Source organism: Zeus faber (assembly GCF_960531495.2).
Source record: "Zeus faber genome assembly, chromosome: 18".
NCBI classification, from domain to species: Eukaryota; Metazoa; Chordata; class Actinopteri; order Zeiformes; family Zeidae; genus Zeus; species Zeus faber.
Window position 1 is genome coordinate 2,954,035 of NC_137210.1, and position 14,559 is coordinate 2,968,593.

Consider the following 14,559-nt stretch of genomic DNA (forward strand, 5'->3'; position numbering starts at 1 on the left):
ATAAAGCTGGGAAAATAAATGATAAAGCTTCATATTAAGAGTAGGCCTTGGTTTGATTGGTTGCGTGGCGGGATGAGTGCCCGACAAATCATTGGTGCCAAACCATGCAAACTAGCTTCTAAGTACTTCACTCTTTCTGTGTTTTAACCGCAGACTTGCAGCTACGGCGTGAAGGACGAGGACTTTGGCTGCACGCCGTGCACGCAGGGGAAGTACTCCAAGGGGAAGTACGAGATCTGCCGCCGCCACAAGGACTGCGATGCCCTCTACCGGGCCACCGTCTTGGTGCCGGGGACCGCCGACAGCGACGCAGAATGTGGGCCCTGCCTACCGGGGTGAGTGCTCCACCCACCCACACACACACACACACACACACACACACACACACACACACACACACACAAACACCGCAATTATAATGGCATTATGGATTCAAGTAAAGCTTCTAGCGCCTCTTTTAATTGTGGAAAATCTTAGGTCCCTCTTTTAAGAGGGATTTTAACATTTACTGTATGTTATTTTTTTTACTACTACTAATATTATTATTTGAATATTCTCTGCAAAAAAAAAACATTAAGCTGCCATTCCACACATAGAGAATGTTGGAATAGAAAATATAGAATACAAATGAATAGAATAGATTATAGTTGAACATGAAGATAAAGATGTTCTGTGGTCATGCCCATCAATGTTTTTTACATGAAAAAAAAAGTCTTTATTTCAAATGAAACTCCAAATGTGTGCATGGAAATATTTAATGTTTCTAATATATATTATCGTAAGTGCCCTGGCTGGACGGTGACATGACTGGACCACCCTGACGAATTTCTCTCTAATGCACCCCAGCGATCTACCGTGCATACCACACTGGTGCACACCACATCCCCCCTGCCCCCCAAAATATTCGACATGGCATCCGCCACAGCTGCCATGTGGAAATGCTATGTATGTCACTACAACGTGGAGTCAATAAAAAGACGAAAAACAAAAAAAAAATCATTTAAACACTACCAGATCCTCTCTTCCCCTAACCCTTATGCCCATCCCTCTCTCCTTCTACCTAGCCTCATGTGGTTACGCACATTTTTGTAATCTACACACAATTGTTCCACAACAGAAAGTCTGAAATATTAGAAGGGATATTCATTTAGACGTGGGCTGATTTCAGTGATTACTGTATACTGATTTTGTGGAAAAATAAGCTATTGTCACCCTGGCCACACCTCTATATCCCGAGCCGTCAATTCCCTCCTGTCTTTCCTCCGCACAGCTTCATTCCTTTGCTCGCGAAACACACCGCTCCTTGACCCTGGCTGCTAAAAAGGCGCAGTCTGCTTTCAATTGAGGCCTGATGTTAATACAGAAAATAGCTCTTATGAAGTGCCCCCCCCCCCCCCCCCACCCCCAGTTAGATGTATTAATTTGAGATTTGCTTTGATAGAAACTACTTTTGGTGGCGTTCCGCCTCATATCTCTCGCAATGCGGCCGGATGGAAATTAATATGTTCTGGGCCTGGTTGTGGCACAAATATGAGCGAAGCATCATTTTGGGTAAACGGCTCATAGTGTTCCTTTCAAACAATGCAACAACAAGCAACGTGCAACGTTTTTGTTTTTAATATGCCTTCTTTCTTTCCTTCCTTCCTTCTCCTTTTATTTAACTCTCTCGCTCACCCACTTACCATGTATATGTACAGTATATGTATCATTTACTGTATGTACACTTGGATAGACAGATAGACATAGATAGATAGATAGATAGATAGACAGACAGACAGACAGAGACAGACAGACAGACAGACAGACAGACAGACATACAGACATACAGATAGATAGATAGATAGATAGATAGATAGATAGATAGATAGATAGATAGATAGATAGATAGATAGATAGATAGATAGATAGATAGATAGATAGATAGATAGATAGATAGATAGATAGATAGATAGATAGATAGATAGATAGATAGATAGATAGATAGATAGATAGATAGATACTATTAAGGACTATGGACATACACTGATGAGCCACAACATTAAAACCACCACCAATAACCAATATCAATATTTTGTAGCTCCCCCTCGTGCCACCAAAACAGCTCTGACCTCTCGAGACTCCACAAGACCTCTGAAGGTGTCCTGTGGTATCTGGCACCGAGACGTTTGCAGCAGATCCTTTAAGTCCTGGAAGTTGTGAGGTGGGGCCCCCATGGATCAGGCTTGTTGTTCCAGTACATCCCGCAGATGCTCGATCGGATCGGACCCTAACCCCAGCCATCCACATGATGTAGAAGAAAACATGATTCATCAAATCAGGCCACCTTCTTCCATTGCTACATGGTCCAATTCTGATGCTCACATGCCCATTGTCGGCACCTTCAACGTAGGACAGGGGTCAGCATGGGCACTCTGACTGGTGTGTGTCTACACAGCCCCATACGGAGGAAGCTGTGATGCACTGTGTGTTCTGACACCTTTCCATCTTAGCAGCATTAACTTTTTCAGCAATTCGTGCTACAGTAGCTCTTCTGTGGGACCAGATGGGCTTGACTTCGTGCCCCACGCGCATCAATGAGCCCATGGGGGTACATTACCCTGTCGCCGGTTCACCGGCTGTGCTTCCTTGGACCACATTGGGTAGGTTCTAACCACTGCATACCGGGAACACCCACAAGATCTGCCATTTTGGAGATGCTCTGACCCACTTGTCTAGCCATCACAAAGTCGCCCATTTCTCCTTCTTCCAACACATAAACTTCAAGAACTGACTGTTCTCTTGCTGCCTGATTTATCCAACCCCTTGACAGGTGCCACTGGAACAAGATGACCAATATTATTCTCTTCACCTGTTGTTTAAATGTTGTGGCTGATCGGTGTATTTCATAGTGCTTTCATACAATTCTCACTTTGACTGCTGAATATTGACTGATGGAAATCCAATTAAAATTTGTGTTTATACTTTGTGAATCATATGTTATTGAACCTCAACATAAAAAGTTTATATAGTTGTTTTTAGTCAATTACAAAGTGAATATTATAAAGAAAAAAATTGCCTGTCTTTGGTAGAGCCTCTCTCCCTCTCTCTCTCTCTCTCTCCCTCCCTCCTCCTCTCCCTCTCTCCCTCCCACCCCTCCCCAGGGCTATACCTGCTACTCAAGTGTGTTTGCTGCCTCAAGGCAATCAATTAAACACACTCATCGAGTCAAACTTTTCACCCTTGGTTTCTTCCCGTTGAGGTTCAATCAGTATTTATGCCCCTACGTTGGAATGTCTGGAGGTGCAATGCTCGGTTTTTCGAAAACAACCGGGAAAATTTTTTTTTACCTTTATTAAGCCAAACGGACATCTTTGAATCAAAGGTTAAAGTAACTTTTAACTTTTAACTTTTAATGGTGTCTACGCTAGTGGAGGAGAGCGGAGCGTCCTGGGGAAGTGTATATAACAGCATATTTATGTGTCTCCACCAGTTACTACATCCTAGAGTACCGACCGAGGAACCTCTACGGGAAGGTCTGCCACTCTTGCCAGAATGCGCCGCGCAACACCAAAGAATGTGAGTAAAGTAGTAAAACCACCCCCACCATTTTCTTAATTTCAAAGAAGATATCCCCATAGCCTCTCCAATGATTTGGGAAGGAGAAAGGGAATGAAGGTGAGTCCCGTTTCATGGAATGCAACGTAAGAAAGGTCTTGGCCAGGAAACCCGTGGTTGGTCGGGTATTTGCTGAGATAAAGACGTCGAGACACAAGAGCCAGCTTTAAAATCAGGTCTCTCTCAGGACCTCAGGATACCCCGCTTCCAGTCTATATCTTCTCTCCCTGGATTCTGCCTGTCTGGGTCCAGAGGGGATGGTCAACTACAATCTCACTGGTTACCCCTGCATACCTGACCTCTGCGTGTAGGGATATGTGTGTGTTTGTGGCGCCAGGCTGCGACCACATCATGACAGTCACCGCACCACCCCCATTATGCATTATTCACCATCAGCCGCCGGCACTGTCAACTCACCACAAAAAATTATTTTCAGACATCCTGCATGAAGATAGTTGACAGTGTACTTGGGTAAAAAAAAATAAAAAAAAGATAAAAGATTTAATGCTGTTTGCACATTTAAATATTAAATATAAATGCTGACGTGGAGGAGATAACTTTGAAATAGATATAGATGCCTTCCAATTCAAATGTATAGGAGTCATTTTAGCCGCAAATGACCATCAGGGAGCCGTTGTCATTGTGAACTTTACTCAGTTATTAAATTATAGGTTATATACGCTTCTCAACCAAAAGCAAAGTGACTCCTTAGAACCGAGTGACCCATGTTCAACTGCTGTTCATATGGAACCCTTCTCCACTTCGGCCTTCAAAGTTCGCGTTTGAATATTTGCTACTACCACCGAGATCTGCATGTGGTGGAGGGCCCTGTATTAAAATGGCAATGTGTCACATGTGTGCATTGTGAAATAGGATGACCCCATTGGTGGACGTGTGTGTGTGTGTGTGTGTGTGTGTGTGTGTGTTTGTGTGTGTGTTTGTGTGAGAACAAATACACACTTTTCAACAGTGCTCTAAAATACCTTTTTTTAAGGGAAGGTAGAAAAATAAAACACCTTAAACAAAAACCAAATCAATATAATAAATAAAAATATGAAGAAAAATATTAAGAAAAAATAAAAGCACAGCTAGCCCGCCAGTGTATTTTTCGGTGCTACGTTTTAAATTGGATGGGTTTTTTTTTCTTAAATGAGAAGTTGTGGGGGAAAAAGAAAGAAAGAAAAAAAAATCAACCCCCCCCCCCCCCCCCCCCCAGTGTGGCTGGAGGCAGATCGTCGCATACTCGGCGTGAAGGGGAGGCAGGCTCACACTTGCCGTGTAATCTTGCAAATTACACCAGCAAGCCGCCTGGCTCCCCAGCGGAGGGAGTGCCGCCGTGGATGTGCGATAATTAAAACTTCGGAGAGTAAGGGGATGAGAAAAAATATATATATGATTAGCGTGTCGGTTCTTGTGCCGAAGCTACTATTTGGCACAGATGATGGCGTCTGTGTGTCACTTGTCCTGCTCTTTTGCCGTCATCTGCATCAAATAGTGTTTCATTTTGAACATACACTGATCAGCCACAACATTAAAACCACCACTAATAAGAAGTAATATTGTGTAGCTCCCCTCGAGCCACCAATACAGCTGTGACCCGTGGAGGCATGGACTACACAAGACCTCTGAAGGTGTCCTGTGGTATCTGGCACCAAGACGTTGACAGCAGGTCCTCTAAGTCCTGTAAGTTGTGAAGTGGGGCCCCCATGGATCAGGCTTGTTGTTCCAGCACATCCCACAGATGGTCGATCGGATCGGACCCTAACGCCGGCCATCCACATGATGTAGAAGAAAACATGATTCATCAGATTCTGACGCTCACAGTGGACAGGGGTCAGCATGGGCACTCTGACCTCTCACTCCACTTACACAGCCCCATACGCAGCAAGCTGCGATGCACTGTGTGTTCTGACACCTTTCTATCATAGCCAGCAGATGGGGTACCAGATGGGGTACCAGACGGCCTCCCCGCCCCCCAAAAAAGAAATTAATAAAACAAGACAAAAAATAAAGAGTTTACATATCAGGAATTGCATTAAAATTCACATGCCACATTAGATGTTTAAAAAAAATTAAATCAGGAAGTTGTTTAATATGAATAATTTATTTATTTTTATATGTTAATATATATATAGATGTAATTTTACTATCAAGTCTGTTTGGAGCCCCGGTAAATAAACCTGACATTTTTATTAACATTATTAACATGTGTGTGGTGTGTGTGTGTGTGTGTGTGTGTGTGTGTGTGTGTGTGTGTGTGTGTGTGTGTGTGTGTGTGTGTGTGTGTGTGTGTGTGTGTGTGTGTGTGTGTGTGTGTGTGTGTCGGTGTGTGTGTGTGTGTGTGTGTGTGTGTGTGTGTGCTTTTCTGTACTTTCTTGGGAGGGACCTGCGAGAGTTGATTAAGCTCGACTAAACAGATTTCCACATCGGCTCATATCCACGACCCGGAGAGCGTAAACAAATTCCCCCGGAGTGGTGACGGCTGCAACCGCAAGGCGCTGGGTGTGTGTGTGCGTGCGTGCGTGCGTGCGTCTAGTGTGTACAACACCGAGGCCGACTAGAAGCGCAATGGCACATGCCGGAGAGCTCCATATATCAGCTGAGGGGAAAATAAAATAACTGATTAAAAGGAAATGATTTATGAGCTGCCAGGAAGTCCATATGGAATCAAATGGGGGGCTAAAACAGTGGATTAACAACCGAGTGAGATAAAGCGAGAGAGAGAGAATTACCAGAGAGGGACTGGAAGTTGTTGAGAGAGAGGGAGAGAGAGAGAGCACACATTCAAGCCACCCGGCATGGGTTCCTGTTTAATTGAAGCGCAGGGTAATGTTGTTTCTCATACAATCAGATCATACACAGAGAAGAAGTCCATTCATTCCTATGGAGAGTCGGATTCTGCACGCAAAATAAATTATTCTATGATTTGCTATGACATGCTGCGGTGCTGAAGTTTCGGTCCAACACTACAACCGGAAGTGACGTCAGTCAATTCTTTTTTTTTATTGGAACTGGGCTTAAAACTAAGTAAATAAGTCACGTATATAAAATAATGAAGTTGAAGTTGGATGTCACAATATTCACAAACAGTTAATCTCATTTCATATAAGTGAATTGTTTCTATTTGTTTTTCACACTAAACATGATAAGAAGGGAGTTTCAAACTCGTCATTCATGGAAACTGGTCCAGCTGAGCAAACGACTTGCTGTCCTGAAAAAACAAGCTCTCCCATTTTCCTTGACATATTTTGTGATGCAAAACCGAGAGGCAGTTCATCCGACGGCCACTAGCACTAGTGCTGGTGGTGGTGGTGGTGGTGGTGGGGGGTCCAACTGATGTGGCTGTGGATATGCACTCGGTGTGAAGCTGGCTTGAGACAATGAAAAATAAAAAGTTGTGACAGAGACTGTAACAGTAAATGGAATAACTGACGTGGGTCTCTGTATGTTCTGTGTGTGTGTGTGTGTCTGTGTGTGTGTGTGTGTGTGTGTGTGTGTGTGTGTGTGTGTGTCACAGGCATGAAAACCCCCGTCCCTGCAAAGGGGGAGGTGCCCAGTCACCCCGGGAGCACCACCATATTTCCTCATCTCCACAAAGGTACAGACCAAAAAAAAACAAAAAAAAAAAACCTCCATCTGACATCGATGCACAGAAACCAACGTGTCTTCCATCTCTGTGAGCTTGTGTTTGTCTGCGTCAAAGTATTGTAGTATTTAAGTATAAATATAAAGCTACATCGGATTGTTGTCTCCATACTCAGATGCCACCGGACAGGGCCACCTGGCGACGGCTCTCATCATCGCCATGTCAACCATTTTCATCATGGCCATCGCTATCGTCCTGATAATCATGTTCTACATCCTGAAGGCCAAGCCCAGCGGCCAGGGTGAGCGCATACACATGCACGCACAGGCAGACACACGCACACACACACACACACACACACACACACACACACACACACACACACACACACACACACACACACACACACACACACACAGAAAGTCTCTATTTCAATTGACGGCTACTTGCTGGATGGTGTGAATAACAAGTCGACTCGCCTGTGTCTACAAAAAAAGCCCAAAATTCAAATACGTTCATGTAACATATGTAACAACAGTATCAGCAAAATAGTTGTTGAAATTAACTTGAAAAAATTGAAATTCTTAGAAATAATATTGATATTTATTAATAAGTCTTCAGTTAGTGAGGTTGTCTGCTTTTGAACCCTGCGGTGGTACTTTCTCCTATTCATTTCATTTCATTTCGTGCTCAGAGTCGGGAATCAGAGCAGGTGCCTTGCTCAAAGGCAACGGCACAAACTAAAAAGTGTGAACCTTCCAAGAAAATAAATTATTTGGACGTTTGAGTTGTTTATTGCAAAACGTTTACGATGTTGTGTGTGTGTGTGTGTGTGTGTGTTACAGCGTGCTGTACCGGACAAGTAGTTAAGGCCGTAGAAGCTCAGAGCAACAAACTGGAGGACAAGAAAGACGTGGCCGGTAAGTACAGCGCAGTGAAACCCGATGTATCAATAAAAAACATCAAGTTCAAGGGATTTTTCAAGTCAGGCCATTTTAAAACTTTGTTTGGTGAAAAGGTCACATTAACAGAGCAGTGTAACAAAGTGGCGGTGTTCGCTTCACCCAAACAGTCCACCGAACCACCCATTCGCCGTCAAAGACTTAATGAGGCGTAGCTGGCGGAGCTAGTTCTGTCAGACAACTTGACGGTGCCACGCACTTCCACGGCCTCGTGCCCTACCTGCTTTGCTGCCCTCCACCTCCGCGGCATCCACCGCCTGTTGGGCTGTACTCTTGGAGATGGAAGGCGCAGCGGACATTTGGACAATTCGGCAAGTGCAGAGAAAAGTAAATAATACTGGCTCTGGGTGCCATTTCTCCTCACAGTGACGGACGGCATATCCATTTTATTTTTATAACTCATAGACTCATGACTCACTGCGAGGCCCATGCGCTGGCGGAGTGCGGGTTTCACGTACACACACACACACACAGGCAAGAGAGTTAATTGTTTGCAGCCACAGACACCACCGCATGTGAGGGTTAGAAGTTTTTATAGCTTTGTTATAATATCCCTAGGAGAAGAACATTTTGTCGTAGTTGTTTTTTTGACTGCGGGTGACCCTGAATGTGTGTGTGTGTGTGTGTGTGTGTGCGTGTGTGTGTGTGTGCATGTGTGTGTGCGTGCGTCCGTGCGTGTGTGGAATAGAGCATCTGCGCCTTTCATCTGGGGGCCTTGTTAACTCAGTGTCTGCATGAGTGACGGCTAGCTCCGGTAGGGCTCGGAGCTATGGGCTCGGAGCCCGTAAACACACCAGTCATCCAAAGTGCCAACAGACACACACCCACGCGCACGCGCGCAAACACACATACACAGGCGTAGGACTACTTCCACTTCAGGTAGTCACTCATTACTCAGAATTATCTTGTCTATACCTATCGGCTATTATAGCCTCTGTGATGCGAGCACAAGTCGGAGCTAATTGTCATTGTAATTACTTGGCAGGTCCTTCCGAATCCATTTCCTCCGGTCAAGGCTCTCTCTCTTTCGCTCTCTCTCTTTCTCTCTCTCCCCCCACCCCCCCCCCTCTCTCTCTCACTCACTCGTAATCTTTGATTTTATTTGCAAAAAAAAAAATGGAAATGCGTTGAGGATTATTGAGGGGTTTCTTTGATGTTGTTTCTTCCTTTCTTTCTCGCCTGCAGATAACGTGGTGATCTTCTCGGAGAAAGACGAGTTTGACAAACTCAAAACTCCGCCCCAGAAGACCACGAAAAGGTGAGATGACGCCAGCCGATCTGACTCCCGGGAAAGTGGAAAAACCTCAGCACTGGGATAAATAGCAATCGCCAAAGGAAGCCATAGAAACGACACGATGTTGAAAAATGTGCAACGTGCCAAAATGAGCTTGAATATCGGCAGCCACTGAGGTAACAGGGGCAGACTGGAATATCCTGGTCAATGTTTGCAATGAGCAAATAAAATATTACTTATTGTCCCTTTCCGTAGGGGGCAGTAGCTCAGGAGGCACAGCAGGTCGTCTTATGACAAGAAGGTTTCCCAACATTCCTGGTAGAATGTTGAAGTGTCCTTAAGCAAGACACTTAACCCTCCTCACTGCTCTCGGTGAGCTGGTGTGCACCTTGCACGGCTTAAAATAGAACACATTGATTAATACAATTAGAATGTAATCGTCAAATGTATACAAATAGCCAATCAAAATACAAAACAGAATAAGTCTGATGTTTAAAGATATACAAAATGCGATGCTTTGCAACGGGTAAATTATTGTTATGGGTATGAATTATTACTGTGTGCTGTATGAGATTTGACAAATTCTCTGACATGAGCAAATACACCATTGTCGTCAGGTTTGAAATCACACACTTGGATCCCTTTATATCGTCATTGATCACACTGAACAACTGTTTTTTATATTTCAGTCAGCAAAATATGTAGACCCATAAGCTACTGACTACTACTGACTATAGCCAATTTATATGGCTATAGTCAGTAGTAGTCAGTAGCTTATGGGTCTACATATTTTGCTGACTGAAATATTTTGTTGTTAATATGAAGTTTAGCACTGCTGTAATTTAGAAGGATTTAGACATAGAGCATAGTGCAGTTTTTATCGAAAAAGGGGTTAAAGCATCAGATAACGGAAGAGAGCGGGAGTAATGATGCAGAAAAATGCCCCCCAAATTTCATTTCACAATATTTTTAGAATTTTGGACAATAATGACCATCATAATAGATCACTTTTCAGCCAATGCCATTGTATATAAAAAACATTGCATCAAATTTTTTTCATTTATTTTATTTTTTTTAACAGCCACAATAACATCAATAGTTACTAAGACGAACATTATTTCCACATCGTGAATAATTCAAGGACCAACATCAACCATGACGAAGTTGGAGAAAAAAAGACATTCTTCGAAAGATACAAAACAAATTCACACAGTTGTTGAGTAGTTGAGTAGCAGGCCCGGCACAGCTCCAAAGTCGTTTCAGTTCATTCAGTCCCCCTAATGAGATGTTTTTTCCTCCGTAAAAACAACACAATATTTATGGAATTAACTTAAATTGGATGTTCTGACGGAGGGAAAAAAAAGTTTTAATTTATCCCAGACTCGTACAATGTCTCTTTGGTTTTATCTGCATTTAAACTAAAGACAATAAGGCATTTACAGCATTTTATCACTACCACTGCCATGTGTGTGCCAGTGCATGGTACCTTGCTTATCATGTGCATTGGCTATAGGTGACACGTGTTTGTATGTCTGTATGTTTTAGTGTGTGTGTGTGTGTGTGTGTGTGTGTGTGTGTGTGTGTGTGTGTGTGTGTGTGTGTGTGTGTGTGTGTGTGTGTGTGTGTGTGTGTGTGTGTGTGTGTGTGTCTGCCTGTGTGTGTGAAAGCGAGATAGAATGGGGTGTCAGGCCACAGAAACAGAGATGCTTTTTACCATTGCTTTTGGCATCTGCCCGTAATTAAGTCACCACAAAACAAGTCACTGCAGTAGTAGGATCAGTGCTGTTGGCTGTTTTTGGTGGTGTGTGTGTGTGCTTGTGTGTGTGCTTGTGACTGTGTGTGTGCCCCCTTTCTGTGGGCAAGGCATGGAAAAAACAAGTTCACTCAAGGTTTTTTCTTTTATTATTATGAAGCAGAGTCATTATGTGGCTTTGTGGGGGTGGGGGGTAGGACGTAGGTCTTCTGGGGGTTGGTCTCCAAAAACAGAACAAGATAGAGAGGGGGTGGGGTAGGGATTTTACCTTTTTTGCGAGGGGGTTAGCATGCCAGAGGATGTGCTAACTCACTGCATTAGCTGCCAGAGTTGGTGTTAGATGTCTAGAACACAATGCCATTGTGTTTTGTGTGTGTGTGTGTGTGTGTGTGCGTGTGTGCGTGCGTGCGTGCATGCGTATGTATCTTGAGATAGAGCGGGCCTGTGAAACAATGGCATTGTGTGAGCATCTCCTGTGAGATCAGTGATTAGGGACACGACTGGATTCGTACACGTGTGTGTGCAGATCACTCAAATGTGCGGGACATATCAGGGGCGGGACTTAAAGCTGACAGCTTGGGCGTCAGTGCTCGTTGGACGGCAGATCAGAATACAAGAGGCTTTTTGATGACTATCCCACTCCAAAAAAGATAAAACATGCAATAAAACACACACACACACACACACACACATCTTCTCAGATTTTGGGGGGAAATATTCAACTGTGCATGTGTGTGTCTGTGTCGCACCTACAGCGAGAACGACGCGTCATCGGAAAACGAGCAGCTTCTGAGCCGGAGCATAGACAGCGACGAAGAGGCGGCGCTGGAGAAGCAGGGGGCGGCTGAGCTGAATGGCGGCTCCGGCCCCGGCCCCAACCTGTGTCTCCTCAACCTGGGCAACAAGCCCGACCTCTGCCTGCTCTCCCTGGGGCTCCTGGCCCGCGACCGCACCCCGAACGGCACCGCTGCCGGAGCCAACGCAGGCAATAACTTGTCTGCCGCCAACCAGAATGGTAGCGCCAACCACATTAGCAATGCAAATGCTATTAACAACAACAAGACCACGGGGGTGAGTGGAAGATGGGTCTTTGTTGTGCGATAAAACATCCTGAAACATCAAAATAGAGAATAAAACAATTTTAAAGACAAATTCTCAACTGGACTTATTTTCCTTCAACGTACAGATTCTACAAAGTCGAAGAAAGAAGATTCTGGATCTGTATGCCAGAGCCTGCAATGTGGCAGAAGGTAAGTCTCGTGCGTTCCTCTCATTTGATGGGCAGATTTGTCCACGCAAACCCCCCTTTGCCCCCATCGTGCTAACATTCCCTTCCTAAACTCACACCCTAGGTCTGAGCCCAACGGAGCTGCCCTTCGACTGCCTGGAGAAGGCCAGCCGTATGCTGAGCTCCTCCTACAGCAGCGAGGCGGCCGTGGTCAAGACGTGGCGGCACCTGGCCGAGAGTTTTGGCCTGAAGCGCGACGAGATCGGTGGCATGAGCGACGGACTGCAGCTGTTCGAGCGGGTGAGCACGGCGGGCTACAGCATCCCCGACCTCCTGATGCGCCTGGTGCAGATCGAGCGTCTGGACGCTGTGGAGTCCCTGTGCTCGGACGTGCTTGGCGGGAGTGAGATGGCGTCGCCGTCTGGGGTGGGCGTGGGCGTCGGGGTCGGGCGGCAGGGGATCAGCAGCTTCCACAGTCAGCTGGCCTGCCACTCCTCATCCCCGACCCCTTCCCCATCCCCTCGCTGTGCCAGTGTGTGACTTAAGAGACATGGGGTCGGGTTGCAGTCACTCACACACACACACACACACACACACTCACACTCCCAATCACATGAAGAATGCCGCTGTCCCTCCCCTGGATATTCCACCTTTTGTTCTCTTTTTGGGGATTTCTCCGTCTCTTCTCTTCTTTGACAGCATTCACACTTGCGCTGCACTTTCAACAGGGTTTTTGGATGTCAAATTGGTGGCCAGTCATCCGAGCAAACAGACTAAACGACTGACACTGAATTGACACGAACGCATTGCTTCAGAAAAAACTCTTGCTGAGAAGCCCCCGTCTCAGCAGGGGGATAATTAAGTGCCAAAATCCCAGCAATGCTTAAGACTTGTCTTGTCCCTCCATCTTGGCGTGAACCTTTTATTCTCAGCCTTGACACAGTTGCGGAGGTTTGCAAGGCTGTGAAAAGACGGAGACGGTCTCGAGCCGAGGACATTCCGAGTAAACATCTGACCTACACGGCCACTCCCTTAACAGTCCTGCCAAAGTTGTGTGCTTGGCCCTCATCCATGTCGACTTCCATGAACTCTCTTCCTGCGAGTACTTCCTCAGAGGTGACCCAGTCTGTGACCCCTCCGGTCTCCCGCCCCCTAATAATAATAATAACTCTCCCCACTCTCCCTCAGACCAATTCTGCGGTCTAGCGCTGCCGCCAGCCCTAATTATTCGGCGTGTGGCAGGGTCGGGGCCCCTAATAGGCCAAAGTGTTGTGGTTTACCGAGCGGGTGCAAAGTGCCTGTGATTTCCAGCACCTAATTAAGCATTTAGAGCAACTTAACCATTGAAGGGCAAGTGGAAAAGCTATAAAAACCCTGCAATAAAAAAAAAGGCCCAAGCTGAAGGAATGACCAATAAAGCCCCGGGGTTGCTGCAATGAAAGAACACAATCGCACATAGTCAAAGCGGTGCTACGGTCATCATGCGCAACATCTGAATGTACTCATGTATAACAGGGGCCCAAGCTGCTGTCAAATGTCAAAAATATCATTTAAATCAGAGTGCCTTAACTGCATGGTTAGCAATTGTATTGAGAAGCTCTTAGACATGAGACACTAGGAAGACACATGGGGTGTGTGTGTGTGTGTGTGTATACTCACACACAAACACACACACACACACACACATACACACATACACACATACACACACACACACACATACATACTGATCAGCCACAACATTAAAACTACATGCCTAATATTGTGTAGGTCCCCCTGGTACTGCCAAAAACAGCTCTGACCTCTCGAGACTCCACAAGACCTCTGAAGGTGTCCTGTGGTATCTGGCACCGAGACGTTTGCAGCAGATCCTTTAAGTCCTGGAAGTTGTGAAGTGGGGCCCCCATGGATCAGGCTTGTTGTTCCAGTACATCCCACAGATGCTCAAACGGATCTGACCCTAACCCCAGCCATCCACATGATGTAGAAGAAACATGATTCGTCAGACCAGGCCACCTTCTTCCATTGCTCCATGGTTCAGTTATGACGTTCACGTGTCCATTGTAGGCACTTTCAGCAGTGGACAGGGGTCAGCGCGGGCACTCAGACCGGTCTGCAGCTACGTAGCTCCATATGCAGCCAGCTGTGATGAAGCTGTGTGTTTTAACACCTTTTTATCATAGCAGCATTAACTTTTTCAAC

General features: G+C 45.4%; 1 protein-coding gene across 1 annotated transcript in view; it reads left to right on the forward strand.

The window, feature by feature from the left end:
• Positions 1-12,897, forward strand: part of edar (ectodysplasin A receptor) — a gene marked incomplete at both ends in the record, with an annotated part of 20,937 nt that extends 8,040 nt beyond the window's left edge. The window contains 9 exons of the mRNA XM_080018629.1: positions 154-335; positions 3,470-3,555; positions 7,112-7,192; positions 7,356-7,481; positions 8,026-8,100; positions 9,328-9,400; positions 11,885-12,200; positions 12,316-12,379; positions 12,482-12,897. Coding sequence (XP_079874755.1) covers positions 154-335; positions 3,470-3,555; positions 7,112-7,192; positions 7,356-7,481; positions 8,026-8,100; positions 9,328-9,400; positions 11,885-12,200; positions 12,316-12,379; positions 12,482-12,897 — 1,419 coding nt within the window. The remainder of the gene's footprint in view (positions 1-153; positions 336-3,469; positions 3,556-7,111; positions 7,193-7,355; positions 7,482-8,025; positions 8,101-9,327; positions 9,401-11,884; positions 12,201-12,315; positions 12,380-12,481) is intronic.
• Between the last annotated feature and the right edge of the window lie 1,662 nt (positions 12,898-14,559).